Source organism: Primulina eburnea, unplaced genomic scaffold (genome assembly GCF_022965805.1).
Source record: "Primulina eburnea isolate SZY01 unplaced genomic scaffold, ASM2296580v1 ctg870_ERROPOS947806, whole genome shotgun sequence".
NCBI classification, from domain to species: domain Eukaryota; kingdom Viridiplantae; phylum Streptophyta; class Magnoliopsida; order Lamiales; family Gesneriaceae; genus Primulina; species Primulina eburnea.
In genome coordinates this window covers 111,184-133,920 of record NW_027331639.1, presented here as the reverse complement: position 1 = coordinate 133,920, position 22,737 = coordinate 111,184, and the positions used below count along the sequence as shown (strand labels likewise).

The 22,737-nt window shown below is 40.1% G+C and overlaps 1 protein-coding gene across 1 annotated transcript; it reads right to left on the bottom strand.

Moving 5' to 3' along the window:
• Positions 1 to 8,035: 8,035 nt before the first annotated feature.
• LOC140822490 (uncharacterized) lies at positions 8,036 to 20,886 on the bottom strand. The gene is given in 11 exon segments (XM_073183257.1): positions 8,036 to 8,119; positions 8,495 to 8,900; positions 8,987 to 9,051; positions 9,176 to 9,371; positions 16,761 to 16,857; positions 16,915 to 17,264; positions 17,624 to 19,194; positions 19,273 to 19,578; positions 19,730 to 20,009; positions 20,043 to 20,551; positions 20,554 to 20,886. Coding segments are annotated over 11 exon segments (4,164 nt in total). The 5' UTR covers positions 20,854 to 20,886.
• Between the last annotated feature and the right edge of the window lie 1,851 nt (positions 20,887 to 22,737).

The window sequence follows — 22,737 nt, the reverse complement described above, 5'->3', positions numbered from 1 at the left end:
TGAAGAAGCTGTAGTGAATCGGTTCGTCAGAGGATTGAATTCAGAAATAGTTGCATTGATGAACATGCAGCAACCTTATCATTTTGCTGATGCTTTGAGTAAAGCAAGGAGGGCGGAGGCGAGTCTGATTAGACAGCTGGGAAGATTGAGCGTGAAGCAATCCCAGACACAGCAATCCCCTCTCCGATTTGAACGTGGCAGTACGAGTGGAAAGCAAGAGTTGCTTAAAGCTCGAAAGAAACCGTTCAAGAAATTAGGAGGTGGTTCCTCTAGTTCCAGCGGTTCTAGCCCGAACTATACTGGGGTGTATTGCAGAACTTGTGGGGGAAGACATCCTACAGATCAATGCCAGGGAGTGACTGGTACTTGCCATATCTGCAGAAAACAGGGACACTTTGCTAGAGTCTGTCCCCAGAAGGGTCCTCGAAGATTTTAGAGAGCAGAGTCATTGGTGGTAATGACAGAAGAACAGACTCAGAACAAGTCATAGGTACTACTCTTTTATGATTATATTGCATATGTATTGATATGTACTAATGCATTTTTATGAGTATCTATGATTGATTAGCATGGAGATATGCTGTACCTATTGGGTTGTTGTACTGTAGTATTACTTTCCTTGATGGTTGAGGAAAATGATGATATCTAAGATTTTTATGATATATATATACTATAGTAAGATAAGAATGAGGTGAGTAGATTGTGCTGTACTTGTGTTGTTGATGATCTGATTTAATTGCATTACTGATATGGAGATGGTGAACAAGTACAGAGATATTGTAGAAATTGTCCCAGAAATGGTAAGATTCAGACTAGATCTGGCTGATAAACGGAGATTGTCCGATAAGGATTCTAGAGTCAGAATTCCTTTAATAATTGTATTGTTGATGACTCGATTATTACAGAAAGGAACAGATGGTATCCTGATGTATTCAGTAGACCTACTGAAATCGAGTTTAGCAACTACAGATTTGATAGTTACGTAAGGATTGATTGATATTTGCCTAGATAAGATTTCAGATGTGTTTGATATCAGAAAGGTAGATTTCAGAATTGAATCGATACCAGGTAATGGTTATATACTAGAATTCAGTACAGAATGATATTGAAGATTAATAGAAGGGTACAGATTGCTAACTCTTAGATTCAGGGATATTCTGATGATTTGATGCTTGTTATATCTATGATATTTTATATATTAACAGCATCTGATTGATTAAATGGAATATTTGAAGATTTTATTGAATATTCAGAGAACCGTGATTATTGTATACAGAAATTAGTCAGGTATGAATCATAATTGAAACAGATTGTATTCAGAATATATGATATCTGCAGTTTGTATACCGATTTATTTGCACAGTTGAGACGGAAATCAGCGACTGTTAGAGACACAGGTAACAGATATATCAGAATTAGCAGAAATGTCAGGAAGTCAGAATTGCTGAGTTTTGCATATTTTCTTATTCTCTTATTCCCTTATTATGTTATATCTGCTTGCGTATTGCGATTGATTTAAATCAGTATTTGAGACATCTTATATTGTTTGTGAGCATATTCTATTTGCGGATGAGATATAGCAGATGATTTGGGCACTGTGAAGATTGATCAGTAGTAGAATTATCAGTATTGCCAGAAATCGCTGTTTTATGAGTTTCTTAAACTCACTAGATCTGTATAGGTTGTGTATATTTCGATAATCAGAGCAGAGTGTTGGTCAGAGAAACAGATATGTGATTTTGTGTTTTGTATTAGACTGATTGTGTTATGAAATCAGAATATGTCAGAATATTTCAGAATTGTATAACATAATTGACATTGAGAATCAGAGCCGAATACCAGGTAGGTACTTTTCTTTATTTGTTATATATATTATTAACTGATTTGTTTGTGCCGAATAAGTTCGAATCAGATATCACAGATAGTATCAGACATGCACAATAGTGGATTCAGTTTTCATTCGGATAACAGACAGTGTTGGTATAGACAGATTAAATCAGTTATGACAGAAATTGTACTGAAATGTTGGCAGAAATTATACTGATATGTCTGAATTGCTAACAGAAAAGAAAGAAAGATAGAAATCAGAAGATTTATTACAGAATTGTATAGTTCTAAATAGAAATGGGAGTACATTTCTATGGCTTTCGTAATGAAATTACCGCAATTTTCTACAGATTGTAAGATAATATGATTATGATTGACAGATTTTTCAATCTATATCAATTAGTTTGTACCAGATAACGTACAGACAGAACTAGATGACACAGATTGATGTCAGAAGAATGATCAGAATCAACAGAATGTCGAGATAGAGTATATCAGAAGGTGATTGTCTGGTTGATTTTGTACTTGTGATAGAGTATATCATGAGTTTCTCTTAGATTGTTTCACAGATTGACAGGCAGTCAGAATGTGTTATCCAGAGATTGGAAGATTTTGTACAGCTTTAGTGCTGGATGTTAGCACTAATTGATATAATTCAGTATTACTGTGTGACAATAGCTATCAGCTTATCAGAAGAGTAATGAGATAGTATAGACAAGACAGTATACGATGAGTACTACAGATTTCTTTTGAAGACAATTCGAAAGAAGATGCAGATAGTTCAGAATAGACAGATTTAAGAAACCAACGTCGGATGATGACGATTGGTAGTTGAAGCTAAAGATTGTTTATGTCTTTGTTTGAGGTAAACAGATTTGTTAACAGCTGATGATACTGATATGTGATAAGCTATAGATTGGTTTATACGGATGTTGTATAGCCAGTATGATGAAATTGTTTTTGTCAGAACTAGTTTAAGGGGTATTATGACATTATACTTCGTGAATTCTTATTCCAGACTGGAATCAGATATTTGAGTTTTGGTTTAAACTCTGTACGCATTTCTTCTCATATATCTGAATTGATTGTTGTGAGTTCGAGGACGAACTCAGATCTAAGAGGGGGAGAAATGTAATGCCCGAGAATTTAATTATTGTAATCTGATATGATTTACTGATTATGAATTGATGTAATTATAGCCGGGCCAGTTCGAGATAAGATTTGAGCAAGTATATGAAATTATACAATTTGGGCCGAAGGTATAGCGCCCGGGCGAAAATGTTTGTTCGCCCGAGCGCCATTGAGTGTTGGTAGAAAGCCGAGAGTCCTTCACCCGGGCGGAACTTTTTGTTCGCCCGAGCGCGCTTGAATAATTTGTGAGGGCCGAGAGTTCTCCGCCCGAGCGGAAACTTTTGTCCGCCCGAGCGAGTAACGTGTAGCTTGAAAGGCGAGCCACTTGGCCTATTGCATGTTCATGTGTATATATATATATATATAAATGCAAGATTTCTTGGGGAATTCAGAGGGAAACCGAGGGAAGCTCTTGATTTTGATTAAAGATTTTGTCAATCTGTCCGTCTGTTTTTGAATCCGATTACGGTATTGAGTTCCTAGCAACGCAGGCTTCATTTGGACGTAAGTTTTGTTACGTTTTGAGATGTTTTGAAAATATGATGTTGCTAGAATTGAATATGATTCAGATATGGTGTTTCTGCTATCGTAGACATTATAGAATTGAAGTCAGATTAAAGAACAGATTGTTTCTGTAATTTTTATGATTTTTGGAGTTGATTTAACTGAGAGTCTATATCAGAATTTTGTTAGTATCCAGATTTTGAGTTATATTGACACCGATTATGAGTTTCAGTATTATATTTGTGATGTTCAGAGTGACGGGGTTATTTAGATTGTATTGTTAGGCCGTCGAAACATCTGTTGATTTAGATTGATCAGATTGTATATTGATCAGATTCAGTAGTGAATTAGATTGTGCCTTGTTCAGATATTGGTCAGATTATGTACTGAATTGAGTATTGATCAGAACAGGTTGTGTATTGAGTTATTCATTGACACAGTGTATTCGATATTGTCATTTCAGATTGGATATGGACAGAGTTGAATACAGGTCATCGCCTTCGTCAGACAGGGAAGACAAAGGTATAATTCATGTGATATTCGGGAAGCATAACTCAAATAAGATTAATTTGAGTTGCCCAATAAAATCACATACTAGATTATTGTTTATATTGTTACCTGATTATGCTTTGTATACAGATTGTTATTCATTGCATTTAAGATAGGAAAGTCTTGACAGTCATTGTCAGAATTCTAGACGTTCGGTGTATCTCAACTTAGGAGCAGGTATTACTCCTATTGCCAGCCGTTGATACAGCTCGAACCGAAGTCTAGGAATAAGACGTACGGTTACCACGATCGGTTGAGTAGGTAACAGGCATTGACGTCTTATTCATCACGGGATCCCTAGAGTTTTAGTCGAGTCAAGTCTAGACATGATTTGATTAGGACTGCATGATTATATGGATGTGGTTCCTAGATCATGGGACCCATCGTTATTGCTTCCAGTTGTGCTAGCATGTTTTTATGATTTAGATTGTTTATATGCATGTTTATCTGATTTGAGTTGCATGCTTAATTTCATAGATTATGGAATATATTGTGTTTATACATGATCGCATGGTTTATGAATTAGTTTGGTTATATACATGCTTACCATGTTTTATACTGGGATTTATTCTCACCGGAGTTATCCGGCTGTTGTCTTGTTTTGTATGTGTGCATGACAACAGGTGGGGCTGGATCAGGGTCGAGATGACGATGAGAGAAGACGAGTTAGCGTGGTGATTCCGGACTTGTAGCAGACTTGGTTTATTACTTGAATTTAGTAATTGAACCTTAGACTTAGGCTGTACAGTATTGTACTTTTCTACTGAATTGTAGTTTTATACAGATATGTATATTATTTAGATGCCATTACCTTCCGCACTTGTATTTTAAAAAGAAAAATTTTTAGACCCTGTTTTATCTTAATTGATAATTAAATCCCAACGATGATTAAGAAGATGATTAGCGTCCGGGTCCCCACATTAAAATTTACATTTCTCTCATAGAAGTCATACTTCTATTTTTCCTTTATGCTTATAAACTCATTTATAAGCCGTTCAACACATTGAACTAATTTCTCCTTTATAGAAGTCATACTTCTAATTTTTCTTTACGCTTATAAACTCCTTTATAATTATAAGCCGTTCAACACATTGAACTATTTCTCTTCTCAACGGGATCTAGAAAGCTAGTACTTGTGTGGCCCTCAATGGTTCATTGATACAACTAGCCGTGGGTTCACATCTTCATGTGATTCGGACTAAACATGTCCTTATATGAGCATACCCCAATTGCTCCATTCTTATTTATCAACTCCTTGATAACAAGAATGTCAGAACTCAAGTCCGATAGTACCCAACCAACCATGTTAAACGCCTAGCAGCATCGCTTACATGATTCCCTAGGTATCAAATGATAGTGCCTGCAAGAACCATTCAATTATGGTTAGCGTACAGTACGGTCCCTTCAACTCATATATCCCGACCGATTCGACAACCATTGGTTTATCGAGAGTTGTCAATGAATCGATACTATGTGTCATGTCGTAGTTGCATCGATGGTGCAATCTATGAAACCCCTTTCATAATTACAACCATACTTGATCAGAGATTTCAAACTATATATACATGAAAACACATAGGATATCCATACCCGTAGGTAAGCGATGAATCCCCGACTACAATGCATCGACTCCTATATGTTTCGACATAACACCCAACCTTGCCACCTGATGACCCCATGAGAGTCGGTAAACAAGTCAAAGTGAAACGCTAGCACATAGAGTCTCAATGTTGTCCCGGGTCATAGGGACTAATGGTGTACAACCATAAATTAGGACGTTTCCACTCGATAAGTGAGAACCACTTGGAAAGTCCTTTATAGAGGGTTGTTCAGTGCACTCTACCAGGAGCACCTATCTGCATGCTCGGACATCACAATGTCCCCTACCAATGAAACATGGTACTCACATCACAGATACTAGTCTCGAACTCTAGCGGCCTATATCCTTCTTAGTGGCGGCTGAATCGACTAGGAACTGTTTAGAATATACAGTAGCATGGGTATACAGATAAAGATTTATCTATGCAACTAGCATGGGTATACAGATAAATCGATACATCTACTATTTGTATAATCAAGGGCTTTATCTATGCAACTAGCATGGGTATACAGATAAAGATTTGCCAAAACAATAATTTTAAATATTATTAAAATAAAGATTGCTTATACATAGAGTTTCATTGTGAACACTCGGCCAACACTTGGCTCGACGGGCACCTACTCTAACAGAACTCTACCTTGAGGATATGACTCTAGATCAAACCTCTGCATCTCAAGCTGAAGAGGTTTCGAAACTGTCAAATGAGCCATCACTGCAACTTTCCTGCTCAATGCATCCGCAATTACATTAGCTTTACCCGGGTGGTAGCTAATGTCACAATCATAGTCCTTCACAAGCTCCAACCAACGCCTCTGACGCATATTCAGCTCCTTCTGCGTAAAGAAATACTTGAGGCTCTTGTGGTCGGTAAAGATCTGGCACTTCTCTCCATACAGATAATGCCTCCAAATCTTCAAGGCAAAAACTATTGCGGCCAACTCTAGATCATGGGTAGGGTAATTCTTCTCATGAGTCTTCAACTGTCTAGAAGCATAAGCTATTACCTTCCCATGCTGCATCAATACGGCGCCAAGACCGAGCTTTGAAGCATCGGTATACAGTACAAACTCACCGGACCCTGACGGCACGGCCAAAACTGGTGCTGAGATAAGAGCTTGCTTCAAAGTATCGAAGCTCTTCTGACACTCCTCGCTCCAAACAAATTTCACATTCTTCTTTGTCAGTGCTGTGAGTGGAACTGCAATCGAAGAGAATCCCTTAATGAACTTCCGATAATATCCTGCTAAGCCAAGAAAACTGCAGATCTCTGATGCATTCTGCGGCACAACCCAACCTCTGACTGCTACAACTTTCGCTGGGTATACCTCAATGCCACTGCTGGAAACAATGTGGCCTAAGAATGCCACCTTCTCTAACCAGAATTCGCATTTACTGAACTTTGCGAATAATTTGTGCTTCTGCAATGTCTGCAACACTGTGGTCAGATGCCTGCTGTGATCCTCCCGATTCTTGGAGTAGACAAGAATGTCGTCTATGAAAACTATCACAAACTGGTCGAGATACGGCTGAAATACGCGATTCATGAGATCCATGAAGATCGCTGGCGCATTCGTCAAACCGAACGGCATCACAAGGAACTCGTAGTGACCATAACGAGTCGTGAAAGCTGTCTTCGAAACATCGGCGTCTCTCACCCTCAACTGTTGATAACCTGAACGCAGATCTATCTTAGAGAAAATCGAAGCTCCCTGCAACTGGTCAAATAGATCCTCAATCCTCGGAAGTGGGTATTTATTCTTCACTGTAACCCTGTTCAACTCCCGATAGTCAATACAAAGCCTCATAGAGCCATGTTTCTTCTTAACAAACAAGACTGGCGCGCCCCAAAGTGAGAAACTAGGGCGAATGAATTCCTTGTCAAGAAGTTCCTGAATGTGCTTCTTAAGCTCTGCCATCTCTGTCGGTGCAAGTCGGTACGGTGCCTTTGAGATCGGAGCCGTACCTGGCATAAGCTCGATAGAAAACTCCACCTCAATCCTCAGGAAAAACGTCTAAGAAGTCTCTAAAATCGGAACATCTAAAGCTGACTGACTGGGTTCCTCGGGGACAGATATAAAAGTCGCTAAAAATGCTCGACACCCTCTATGCATGAGCTTCCTAGCCTGAACATATGGAATAATGCACGGTACGGGAAAGAACCCGTCTGGCTCAAATAAGAACTGCATCATTCCAGGCGGTCGGACTAGAACAGATCTCTGCTGGAAGTCAATCAAAACTCTATTCCACAGTAGCCAATCCATCCCTAGCTCTGGCATCGGCAACACGATAAGATCCGCATAAACAAGGTTGCCATGGAGCTCAAGATCTATGTCTCGGATCACATTGGTGGCTGCCATCTCCTCGCCAGACGGTAGTACTACGGAATAGGCTATATCTAGCCCAATGGTCTTAACTTTGAGGAAATTAGCAAAGACCTCTAAAATGAATGAGTGAGTGGTCCCTGAATCTATCAAGGCCTTCGTAGCGGAACCGGATATAAAAATTCTCCTTGAAAGATCAGAACTCTAAGTTGAACGCAAAAGTTACAAAGACTAAACTTATAGACATGCAAAGGTTGAAGTTCTTCTAACTTATATTTCCAAAATATTACAAAGTAGAGCATGCAATTCTATCGCAATTCTATGTTCAAAATATTAACCCAAAACATTAAGTTCCAAATGCAGACTCAAAGCTTAAGGTGCCTGTCATAAGCATCGTATCTGGGTTCGTCTCCGTGGCATGGAGAGCAAACACTCTGCCTTGGGTAGGCAGATTCCTCTGAGGGCACTGCAGAAATAAGTGGTCTGGACTACCACACCTATAACACTTTCCTAAGCCATACATACATGCTCTAGGATGGCGACGTGAGAACTTAGGACAGACTAGGTGCTCAAGAGCCCTCGGGGTTGGGCGTCCCCGCTGCTGCTGCTGCTGTTGGCCTCTGTTTCTAGGCGGCCCGTGAAAATGCCTCTTGTTCTGCTGCTGATGCTGTTGAGGAGGAGGGCGGTGCGGTACCTGGGCTGGTCGCTTTCCCAAGCTATCTCTCTCGATATCACGCTGATCCTGCTGTGTGGCTACAGCTTTGGAGACAGCGACCTCATAAGAAGTAGGGTCAGGCACCCTAACATCACGGCGCAAGATCGGCCGTAGAGCCACCAGAAAATGCATCATCTTGGCTCTAGAATAATTTGCGATCAGGGGTACAAAATGACGACCCCTCTCGAACTTACGGATGAACTCCGTAACAGTCATATCTCCTCGCCTCAAGCTCATAAACTCAGTAGTCAACCTGGTGCGCACTTCCTCAGCAAAGTATTTGGAGTAGAACACCTCCGTGAAGCGCACCCAACTCAGTGTAGCCACGTTCAGGGCTACCGATGCTCCTTCCCACCATAAGCGGGCATCTCCACCGAATAAGTAGGTGGCACATCAGACTCTGTCTGCATCTCCAAGCTCCATGAACTCGAAGATAACCTCGAGGGACTTGATCCAGCCCTCAGCAATCATGGGGTCAGACGTCCCAGAAAACTCCTTCGGACGCATCTTCATGAATCTTTCGTAGACAGCCTCGGGCCCTGTCGGACTGGTAGCCACAGCATGGTTCCCCGCAAACTGTGCGAAGAACTGCGTCATCTCTGCTAGAATCTGGGCATTCATGTCCGGTGGAGGTGGTAAGTCTCTCTCCTGCCTCAGCTCCTCCCTGTCCTCTCGGCGAGGCTGATCCTCACTAGGGCACTCAAGGATGCGTCTTGGGGGCATACTGTTCCATACATTACCCATACGTAACTAACATGCATAATTCCATAATTTATTTAAATTTAAATACTGAACAAATAAAATGAATCTGGACATAAAATGCTTCATGAAATCATGCCGTTAAAAATAATTCATGCTTTAAATAAAATGCGTAAATGTAAAGTTACAGACCGAAGACGTGACTTCATGAGCTTCTCGTGGTCAGTAGTAGTACAACCCTATACAGAACCATTGCTCAGATACCAGCTATAACGGCCCCAAAAAATCCTTGTTTGAATATTTGCGGAAAAATTAAAAATTTTCTTTGTAAAGTAAGTAAAATGCCTCATTCATAAAATAGACCGTTAAATAAAGTTTAAATGTTAAAAATAGTAGCGGAAGAAATTATTTGTTTGCAAAAGAACAATTTAAGAATAATCCAACAACGGATAAACTGTTTGAGCATAAAAATGGTAAATGCTAAAATGAGGTCCTCGGGTTCCACTACTGCCGACCCAAGCTAGCTCACCGGTCCCCGCCCTCGGCCCCGACATCATCAGTACCTACAACAATCAAATCTAGTGAGTCTAAAGACTCAACATGCATATATCATAAATAACGAGTAAATATAGTAAAAATTTCATGGGAGTAAAAATATCATGTCATGAGGCACAATGTGAAAAATAACATATCATGAGCGATTATAATACGTGCATAACTGAATTGAAAGTCATACTGAAAATGTTTACCCCTTGGAGCCCTGTACTGAAATAGCCTGTAATAAATTTTCTGTTGAGATTATGTTCCACGCAAGTGGCCCCTGCACTGAAACTGACCGGTAACTGGCGACCGGATAATAAAATGCTCCCATGACCGGTAACTCTGATCAGACTATGCCACAGTATACTGGGTGGTACAAACTGAACTGACCGGTAACTGGCGATCGAACCGGTAACTGGCGACCGGATTTAGCAATAATCCCATGATAGTGAAATGGCCACAAGCAATATCGCATAATCTCAAAAATGAACATTTTATATTTTTATGCACGTAATATAATTAAAGACACAATTAAATATCCTGTAGTAATTTACTGCTTGGATTGGATCGCTCCCAGGCTCGCTGCTACCTAAATATGCCATGAAAAATATGCAATAGATTTATGGGACCAAACTATGCAACAACATTCGAAAATGTGACAATTACACCGAACGACTTCGTATTTAATCATGACTCCGAACCAACCCGAGCCAACACTGAAACATCATATAGTCATGATTAAAATACGCTTAAAATGATGAATTAATGCTCCTAAAATGATGCAAGTAGAATTTTAGGTGAATGGAGGCCAAAACATGAAACGCTCTTTCGAGAGTCAATTTGGCACATCGCACCGTAAATTCTCGTACGACCTCAAAAATGATCCGAATCAAGAACGGCCAAAAACATGACCTTCCTAACTCAACAAGGCACTGTCCAGTCCAAGGCCATGGGCTACAAGCCAACCAAGAACTCAAACGACGCTTGAGAACAACATCACACTTGCTGTCAAAATTACAGCAGCTGCACATTTGTTTTTCTTGTGTCGTTCTCGAGACTACCGGCCATTGGGGCTTGAACCACCAACCAGAACCTCTTACCAAAATTCTAAGGAATGATTTGAACAATGGCTAAGGGCTCTAGGCCAACCACAATTCGAACCACACCATGAAACAAGCCAAACGTCACGGCCAAGAGCAATTCTGCGCGTGGGAAGTGTGTTGCTTTGTTTGCTGTCTCTCGTCGTTCCAGTGGCCATTTGATTGACCATGGCACAATCTAGACATCTATGGGTATGTTATGAACCGTGTCTAAGGGCCGGAGGCCAACCAAGATCCACACCATTCCCTAAAATCGAAACAACCCTAGCTGAAAAATGAAGGGGCCGGAAGGGAAAGGGGTTGTTCTTGTTGTTTTAATTGAAAACCGATTCACCATGGACCAAGCCTCCACAAGGGCGACTTATTCACGTATTAGACATGCTAGGGAAGTGATCTCACCATGGCTATAGGCCAGGGGGCAGCCAAGATCAGATTCATTTCCCTTTGACAGAAAAACACAATTTTCGAAACTCAAATGGATCAAGAGGGCAGTTGCTGTCATCTTCTCGACTTCCAGCGTACATGGGGTTAAATGAATGGACCATCATGGTCCTAATGCGTCCTATTACATGTCTATATGCCGCCTTGGGAGCCTGGAATCGATCCGATACCTGAAACCATCAAAACACAAGAAACCGTGAAGCTTGTCATGGAACCGAAAAATCTGCATGTTTTATTTTCTGAAATTTTTGATAGATTTCGGTTTTTGCTTGGAAATGATGATCATGAAATGTAAAAATAATGATAATAGGACTTGATTGAAGAGTCAAGGAAGAATATATGCATGCCTGGTTTCGTTTTGAAAGAAAAACGAATGAATAAGACGATCCGGCGCGGAGGAGGTGGAGCGCTTTTTCTACCTTGTTTTTACTGATTTTTCTCTCTTGTTTTTCCCTTAGCACCTCACGATTTTTGTCTCTAAAATTCTCTGAATTTCGGTGATGGAGGGGTGGAGAATGATGGTTAGAAGAGTGAGGGAGATGGGTGCAAAATATAGGGATAATGCAAGACCAAGTCTACTCTTTTTGAATTTTGAATTTTGGTTGCTAATCTAATATTTGTTGGGGTGTTCTTGAATGAGATGGCCGAATTTCCTTGCTAATCTAGTCTAGGATGATGCTCATTAATTAATTAATTAAGGTTGACTAATAATTAAAAAGATTAGCATGCTAACACAACAAAGAATGGGTCAAAGGGTGAGTTGGCAATGGAATTGCTTAATATTCTAAGGTGGCCGAAATTTATAGATTAAATGGAGGGGAAATGTTGGTTATTTAGTAAATTTATAATCCTTAAAAGCCTTACCTATATTTTTAAATAATTTAGTGCACTACTCCCTTAATTAAGGAACTTAAATGAATTTATTTTCTGTAATGCCCGGAAATTTAATCCCAGTAATCTGTAATAATTGATTTATAATTGATAGGATTACAAAAGGATTAATCGGGACATTGAGAAAAGAATTAGAAATGAAATGGTGAAGGTGAGGCCGAGGGGACACCGCACCCGCGGCCTAGGAAGCACCGCACCCGCGGTTGTGCTTCGGGAAATATTATGCATCGAGACAGTAGGGAGACCGCACCTGTGGTGCTAACGTGACCGCACCCGCGGTGCTAACGCAACCGCACCCGCGGTGTTGCGTGTCTTGCGGAAAATGAGCCACTTGCTGTGATGCATGCCCGAGTTGTCTATATATATATATATATATATATATATAGCATTGTTCTTCAAAAATCAGAACATAAATCGAGAAAAGGTCTGAAGAAGAAAGGAGAAAATCCTTACGCCTTTTCTGAGAAATCCGTCCGTCTGATTTTGAATCCGACTTCGGTATTGAGTTCCTGGCAACGTAGGCTACAACTGGACGTAAGTTTTACTACGTTTTGACATGTTTTAGAATTATACTATTTTCAGAATTGAATGGAACTCATATATGTTGTTCTTGACATATGAGACATTATAGAATCGAAGTCAGACTAAGAAACGGACTGATTATGGAATTGTTATGAATTTTTAGGGTATATTGATTTATACCAGACAGATCTGAATTGTTATTGGATTACAGATTGTATCAGATATGGGTTATGGATTGTAACTATTATCTGTTGAATTGGTATTGACGGGGATATTGAAATTGTACCGTTATACCTTTGATTTGAATTAAATCCAGATTCATCAGATTGTTATTGAGTTGAACGGTATATTGACATGAGATTATTGATATTGTCATTTCCAGACAGGCTGTGAGTTCAGGACATCGACTGAGCCAGAAACCGACGAAAGAAAGGTATAAGTCAATGTGGTATTGGGAGATGGACTTGAGTCGGTTTGGACTTGGGTTTCCCTAAATCACATACTTTATTTATTGCATTGATATCTGCATTAAATTGACTGATGTACTTGTTCTCTGGAATTATAGATGACAGGTATTAGACGAGTTATCTTGTGACAGAAGTGCCGGATAGTGGTGGTATCGCCACGGCACATTGCACGATGTCTCAAGATAGGATATTAGTGATAGAGCTACAGTCCATGACGGTTAGGTCAGGACACCGGATGTTTGGTTATATCGAGTAATAGGAAATGGGAATTCGTCTATTACGGAATTCGATATAGGAATACCAGGATATTGGTTATATCGAGTAATAGGAATACGGTTCCTTCTATTACGGAATTCGATATAGGAACACCACATCTGGAAACCGGGATCCCTAGACTAGGATTGAGTCTAGTCTAAAACGTGGAGTCACGTATATGTCGACAGTCTATGATTGATTATGTTTCAGAGTTTGACACATATATCTGTTACCTGATTACATGCTTTATATTTGTTTATATGATTGCATGTTTCGTTGATTTATACTGGGATTATATTCTCACCGGAATTATCCGGCTGTTGTCTTGTCTGTATGTGTACATGACAACAGGTGGGACATGATCAGGGTCCAGGAGATGAGGAGAGATCGTGATTAGAGTGGAGGCTCCGGACTTGGATTAGAGATAGGGTTGAACACTTGACATTAGTTGTTAAACCTTAGTTTATTTTGAATGCTTGCAGTACAGGACTTGTATTGTATTTTATATACTGATATGTATATATGTCTTGATTTCACTACGTTCCGTATTTTAAAAAGAAAAATTTTTAGACCCTGTTTTATAATCGATTAATTAGTCCCAATGATGATTAAGAACTTTATTAGCGTCCGGGTCCCCACATTTTCTCCTCACCTCAAGTAACTTAAACAATTCTTTAAACTTCCTTTTTACATAAATTAACTTATTAATTAGCTAAAATAAATTCTGGAAATGTTTTCTAAATCTTAATTTTTATCTCTAAACTCCAACTAGTCCGGTCTCACTGAATTAACTAAAATGATAAAAATCAAAATACTGCATAAAATAATTAACTTACGGAAAAGCATTTAAATACTCATGAAATAAAAATCATTTTAATTTAAATACTAGAATTATGCATGGCTTATACGTAGTCTAAGTTACGGGTTCTACAACTAATGATGTACAACCATAAACTAGGACGCTTCCACTCGATAAGTGAGAACCACTTGGAAAGTCCTTTTATGGAGGGTTGTTCAGTGCACTCTACAAAGAGCACCTATCTGCATGTTCGGACATCACAATGTCCCCTACCAATGAAACATGGTACTAACATCGCAGATACTAGTCTCGAGCTCTAGCGGCCTAAATCCTTCTTACTGGCGGCTGAATCGACTAGGAACTGTTTAGAATATAAAGTATTCCAAATATGAGTTTCATGATACTCATCATATGAGCATCTCATATTCTTTCTACTATATGTATATTCAAGGGCTTTATCTATGCAACAAGCATGGGTATACAGATAAAGAAGTGCCAAAATAATAATTTGAAATATTATTAAAATAAAGACTGTTTATACATAGAGTTTAAACATGAACCCTCGGCCAACACTTGGCTCGACGGGCACCAACTCTAACAATCTTTCACTTGCACTAGAGCCAACTACCCATATTCTTCAAACCCATCGATTCGCGATGCTTCTCGAACAATGGTCCAGGTAAAGGCTTAGTTAGCGGATCAGCAACATTATCTGCGGAGCCGACTTTGTCAATCGTGACATCTCCTCTTTCCACTATCTATCGGAGGATGTGGTACTTTCTTAGTATATGTTTGGACTTCTGATGAGACCTCGGCTCCTTTGCTTGAGCAATGGCTCCCGTGTTGTCACAAAACACCGGGACAGGAGCAACTCCATTAGAAATGACACCCAACTCTTGGACGAAATTCCTTATCCAAATAGCCTCCTTTGCTGCAGCTGATGCAGCAATATATTCTGCCTCAGAGGTGGAATCCACTGTACTGTATTGCTTGAAACTCTTCCAAGAGACAGCAGCACCATTGAGCATGAATATGAATCCAGAGGTTGATTTCGAGTCATCGATATCGCTTTGAAAGCTAGAGTCGGTATAGCCTTCAAATTTCAGTTCTCCACCCCCATAGACCAAGAACATCTTATTGGTCCTTCTCAAATATTTGAGGATGTCTTTCACAGCTTTCCAATGTGGAAGATCAGGTTCGATTGATATCTACTTACTACACTTAGTGCGAAATCCATGTCAGGACGTGTAGATATCATCCCATACATGATGCTACCAATCGCAGATGCATAAGGAATGCTTTTCATCGCCGCTATCTCTGCATCAGTCTTGGGAGACATAGACTTGGATAGGGACACGCCATGACACATTGGTAGATGTCCTCCCTTGGACTCATCCATCGAGAACCGCTTCACGATGGTATCAATGTATGTGGACTGGGTGAGACCAAGCAATCTTTTTGATCTATCTCTATAGATTTTGTATTCCCAATACAAAAGATGCTTCACCCAAGTCCTGTATCGAGAACTTACTCGCTAACCATATGATGTGAATCTCGATACGAATAAATAGCAAACACGATTAAAACGCAATCGCACCCTCTATTTAATTACGACAATAAGACTCGTGTGTTTTCCCGATCTTTTGAATCAAGTAATTGATGTGTTATTCACCTCTAAACTATAAAAGTTTAGCAACAAATAAACACGAGGATAACAATCGAAATTTGATACGAACCTTCGAAAAACGACGCCTACGACAATCCGCACAAGCACGATCGACAAACGCCACAAAGTTATAAACTTTGATAAGTTTGATTTGATTTAGCAAAGCTAAAGCCTTGAAAAGTTGAGAGAAAATTCTCACAAGTTTGATAAAACTCAAATAATATGTGTATTGTGTGTAAAATTTCGTCCAATATGGTTTACATATCAAAAAGATTACTAGAATTTAGTTACCTAACAAAATAAAACTATAAAGAAGGAAATAATTCGCGCAGAAAAACACTAGGCACGGACCCCGTGCAGACCTCCGTGTCTGGGTCCGTGTACACTCGGTAAATAGACTTCAGTTGGAAACAAGGAACACGGACCCCGTGCTCACCTCCGTGTATGGGTCCGTGTAGACTCTGTCTTCGCCAATGTAATAGGGCACGGACCCCGTGCCTGGGTCCGTCGTCGGGTTCGTGTAGATACTGTCAATGGGCACCTCAGGTTGTATAGAGCACAGACCCCGTGTGCGGGTCCAGACTCCGCCAATACTATCAGTACTTGAATACTATTCCTTTGGTCTTCTAACACACTCCCATGAATCACGACTCCTTCATGCCTACTCATGACTCCTTGTAGTGCCTCCTTGAACTTCTTTAATCGACCCCTCGTGATTGGTCCCTCCGGCAACTGCAAAGGATCCCATGCTTTCCTTGGGGCTTGACGACCCGTGTTCGCATCATCCTCCCCTTCTTGGAAAGGATTTATCCTCAAATCTTGCTCATCACCTACATCAAACAACGACAAATCACTAACATTAAATGTAGAACTTACGTTGTACTAACCTGGCAAGTCGAGTTTGTAGGCGTTGTCATTGATCCTCTCAAGAACTTGGAATGGTCCATCGCCCCTAGGTAATAGCTTTGAGCGTCGATTCTCCGGAAACCTCTCCTTATTCAAGTGTAGCCACACCCAATCACCCTTCTCGAATACCACCTTCTTTTTCCCCTTGTTAGCTTGCTTTGCATATTGCTCATTCCGCTTCTCAATATTGGCTTTGGCCTTTTCATGCAACCCCCTAACAAATTCAGCCTTCTTTTTGCCATCCATGTTTAACCTTTCACTCACAGGTAAAGACATCAAATCCAACGGAGTTAAAGGATTAAAACCATACACAATTTCAAATGGCGAATAATTAGTAGTAGAATGCACGCAGCGATTATATGCAAACTCAACAAATGGCAAGCAACTTTCCCAATTCTTTAAGTTTTTTTTAAATATAGCACGTAATAAAGTTCCTAGCGTCCTATTAACTACCTCAGTTTGACCATCAGTTTGAGGATGACAGGTCGTAGAAAACAGTAATTTAGTGCCAAGTTTAGCCATAGTGTTTTCCAAAAGTAAATTAAGAATTTAACATCACGGTCAGAAACAATAGTCCTAGGCATGCCATGCAACCTAACGACTTCTCTAAAGAACAAATCCGCAATGTTAGATGCATCATCATTCTTGTGACAAGCAATAAAGTGTGCCATTTTAGAAAACCTATCCACAACAACAAATATAGAGTCCCTCCCCTTCTTTGTCTTAGGTAACCCCAAAACAAAGTCCATAGAGATATCAACCCAAGGTTCATTAGGGACGGGAAGTGGTGTATATAATCCATGTGGTTGTGTCCTAGACTTAGCTTGTCTACAAGTTATACACTTCTCACAAACATGCTCAACGTCACGTTTCATGTGTGGCCAGTAGAAATGTTCATGCAATGCACTCAAAGTCTTAGCCACACCAAAATGTCCCATCAAGCCACACCCATGTGCCTCCCTAACAAGTAATTCACGAATAGATGATCTAGGGATGCACAATTTATCCTCTCTAAACAAGAAACCCTTATGCAAGTAGAATTTACCATGTGGACCATGCATACAAGTTTCAAACAATTCTTTAAAATCATCATCTAGCACATACAATTCTTTAACAAGCTCAAACCCCAAGATTTTAGATTCCAAAGTAGAGAAAAGCACATACCTCCGTGATAGTGCGTCGGCCACTATATTTTCCTTACCTTGCTTATACTTGATCATGTAGGGGAATGTCTCTATGAAAGCCACCCACTTAGCATGCCGCTTGTTCAGCTTTTGTTGCCCCTTGAGGAGCTTTAGAGACTCATGGTCCGTATGAATCACAAACTCTTTAGGCCTCAAGTAATGCTGCCACGTCTCGAGAGTCCTCACAAGTGCATAGAACTCCTTGTCATACGTGGGATAGTTCAGCGCTGCCCCATTGAACTTCTCACTAAAGTACGCCACCGGCCTTCCTCCTTGCATCTACACGCCCCCAATACCTACACCTGACGCATCACATTCAATTTCAAAGGTGTTAGCAAAATCGGGTAAAACAAGTAATGGAGCATTAATCAATTTTTGCTTAATGAGATTAAAGGACTTCTCTTGCTCCTCGCCCCAATGGAATGGAACATTCTTCTTGATCACTGCCGTCATTGGTACCGCCAATGTGCTAAAATCTTTGACAAACCTCCTATAGAAGCTTTCAAGACCATGAAAACTTCGAACTTGACCAACAGTAGTAGGCGTTGGCCAATCCCGAATAGCACTTACCTTGTCTTCATCAACTTGTATACCCTGTGAACTTACCACAAAACCAAGGAAGACAAGTTTTCTAGTACAAAAATCACATTTCTTCAAGTTAGCATACAAATTTTCAGCTCTTAATGTGATTAGCACAAGTTTTAAGTGGTTAACATGCTCATCTAAGTTTTTGCTATACCCTAGGATATCATCAAAATAGACCACAACAAATTTTCCTATGTGTGCACGAAAAACATGATTCATTAACCTCATAAAGGTGCTAGGTGCATTAGTCAAGCCAAAAGGCATAACCATCCACTCATATAACCCATATTTGGTTTTAGAAGCAGTTTTCCACTCATCACCTTCTCTCATCCTAATTTGGTGATACCCACTTTTAAAATCAATTTTGCTAAAAATGCAAGACCCATGCAATTCATCTAACATATCATCTAGTCTAGGTATGGGATGCTTATACTTAATGGTTATGTTATTGATTGCCCTACAATCCACACACATACGCCATGAGCCATCTTTCTTAGGGACTAGTAAAACGGGCACCACACAAGGTGACATGGATTCACGCACAAACCCTTTATCTAATAGCTCACTTACCTGTCGTTGCAGCTCCTTAGTCTCCTCCGGATTTCTCCTATAAGCTGGACGGTTCGGCAAGGCACTCCCGGGCACCAAATCAATTTGGTGTTCAATCCCCCTCAATGGTGGTAAACCTTGAGGTAGCTCCTCCGGAAATACGTCGTCAAATTCCTGCAATAGTGAAACAATAACGCTCGAAAGGGACCCGGATATGTCACTTGTGTTAAGGAGGATCTCCTTGTAAAAAATTAACACAAGTGGTTCATGTGTGTGCAACAATTGTTTCAACTCACCTTTTTGGGCCATATATGATTTCTTCTTGGACTCTTTCCTCTCCTTTTCTTTTCCCTCATTTTCTTTCCTCTCTTTTTTTTGTTTTTATGACTATCTCACTCTTTTGATCAATCTTTTTTTCAGCCACTTCATTTTTGTTTTCAAAGGCCATCTCACTTTTCAATTCACTCCATTTTTCGGCCTCATCTCTCTTTTTCTTTTTCAATTGGTCCTCCAATACTTGCTTTGGGGACAACGGAAGCAATACAATGGATTCTTTCTTTAAAACAAAGGAGTAACGATTTTTGAACCCATCATGAGTAACGTGCCTATCAAATTGCCATGGTCTACCCAACAAAATATGACAAGCATGCATGGGCACCACGTCGCACAAAACCTCATCCACATACTTCCCAATAGAAAATGACACTAGAACTTGCCTATTTACTTTCACCTCCGCAGAATCATTCAACCATTGAATTCTATATGGTTGAGAGTGTTTTATTGTAGGCAACCCCAATTTTTCCACCATCTCAACACTAGCCACATTAGTGCAACTTCCCCCATCTATGATTACATTGCAAACCCTACCATTCACAAAACACCTAGTGTGGAACAAATTCTCCCTTTGGCTAGCCTCCTCATCCTTGACTTGGGCACTCATGATTCGCCTAGTCACTAGCGCTTCTCCTATAACCGCTCCATATCCCTCATCGGGATCCTCCAACGCAGGCATATCATCATCACTACCCTCGCCATCTCCCTCACTTTGAGATTCATACTCACCATAATCATTTAGAATCATAAGCCTTTTATTAGGACATTCACTAGAAATATGTCCTAATCCTTGACACCTAAAACATCTAACATCTCTAGATCGAGTGAGAGGAGTTTCAGATTTACCTTGGACTCCTTGCTTAGGCGCCTCTTGTTTGGTCTCAAATTTGGGATTGGCCACCACCTTGTTCTCCTCACGCTTCCCCACATTTGATCTCCAAGAAGATGATGCACCCCAGTTTGACTGGTACGGCCAACCCCACGCCTTTTGAGTTGTTGCTCCACCTTTATGGCCATTTGCACCATCTCGTCTAGATCCAAGTAGTGCCGAAGCTCCACTTGATCTTGAATTTCCCTGTTCAAACCACAAAGAAAACGTGCCATGGTCGCCTCACTATCCTCCTCAATATTTGCCCTAATCATGACTACTTCCATCTCCTTATAGTAGTCCTCAACACTCTTAGCTCCTTGCCTCAAAGTTTGTAGCCTCTTAAACATCTCTCTATAATAGTGATTGGGCACAAACCTTTTTCTCATGACCCTCTTCATCTCATCCCAAGACTCAATGGGTCTCTCATTATACCTCCTTCTAGTGGTCACTAATTGATCCCACCAAATGAGAGCATAGTCTAAGAATTCAACCACCGCCAACCTCACCTTCTTTTGTTTCGGAGTAGTGGTGACATTCAAATACGAACTCTACCCTCTTTTCCCACTCTAGGTATGCCTCCGGGTCAGATTTCCATGGAACGATGGAATTTTCATCTTAATGCTACCCATGTGACCATCTTCCCTAGTCTCCTCATATCTACCCCGCATGGCTTCCCTTTTTCCTCTCCCAAATCCTCTACCTCTTCCATTCCTACCCCAATTCTCATTTTGACTCTCATCGCCTTCTTCCAGATTATATTCCTCATCATCTCTACCAAAATCCCTAGGCTTAGATTTACCCCCACTAACACTAACCTCAAGATTACCCAACTTCTCATGCAACGACTCCATTTGGGTCGTCATCATCCTACTAAAATCCCCAAACAACGCATCTATTTGGACCTTGGACAACCCCGAATTCGAACTATCTCCTACCTCCCTCTCCATTTAATTTCAAAGTTGTATCTGCAAGAAAACGTTAGTATAAAACAAATGATCCTCACCCAAATGCTCAAGGTCACTCCAAAGAAATTCACTCGTCTCTCCTCTCTTATTTTTTTGCTCACAACAAATACTCACTAGTCACTCCAAAGAAATAACACTCACACTCAAGTAATGTCACTCAAATTTGAGGGTTCCCTCAAGAGCGTCAAGCTTTTTATTTTGAGTAAATCAAACAATCAAGTTTCAACTCGTGACAAATTCGACCGACTCACTTGGACTATGTAGACAAGAAATTCGAATGTATGAACTATTTTTTTTTTGACTGTGAGAGGCAATTGAATATGACTCTCTAGAGAAAATAGAACAAGATATCAAAAAGAAATAATGGTGAATTTTCGGAATTTTTGTACTCGTTTTTTTTTTTGCCGAGTACTAGTCGAAAATCCAAAAAAAAAAGACACCAACAAATTTTCGAGAATCACAGATTCACGAAAAATATGAAGAACGATAGAACAAAACATATCTGAAAACAAACGAAGAAATAATATAGATCTGCAATTTAAAAACAAGATAACTTACTTGAATTTCAATGAACCTAAGCACTGATACCAAATGATGTGAATCTCGATACGAATAAATAGCAAACACGATTAAAACGCAATCGCACCCTCTATTTAATTACGTCAATAAGACTCGTGTGTTTTCTCGATCTTTTGAATCAAGTAATTGATGTGTTATTCACCTCTAAACTATAAAAGTTCAGCAACAAATAAACACGAGGATAACAATCGAAATTTGATACGAAACTTCGAAGAACGAGGCCTACGACAATCCGCACAAGCACGATCGACAAACGCCACAAAGTTATAAACTTTGATAAGTTTGATTTGATTTAGCAAAGCTAAAGCCTTGAAAAGTTGAGAGAAAATTCTCACAAGTTTGATAAAACTTAAATAATATGTGTATTGTGTGTAAAATTTCATCCAATATGGTTTACATATCAAAAAGATTACTAGAATCTAGTTACCTAACAAAATAAAACTCTAAAGAAGGAAATAATTCGCGCAGAAAAACACTAGGCACGGACCCCGTGCAGACCTCCGTGTCTAGGTCCGTGTACACTCGGTAAATAGACTTCAGTTGGAAACAAGGAACACGGAACCCGTGCTCACATCCGTGTACGGGTCCGTGTAGACTCTGTCTTCGCCAATGTAATAGGGCACGGACCCCGTGCTTGGGTCTGTCATCGGGTCAGTGTAGATACTGTCAATGGGCACCTCAGGTTGTATAGAGCACGGACCCCGTGTGCGGGTCCGTGTACAGATCCGTCCAGACTGG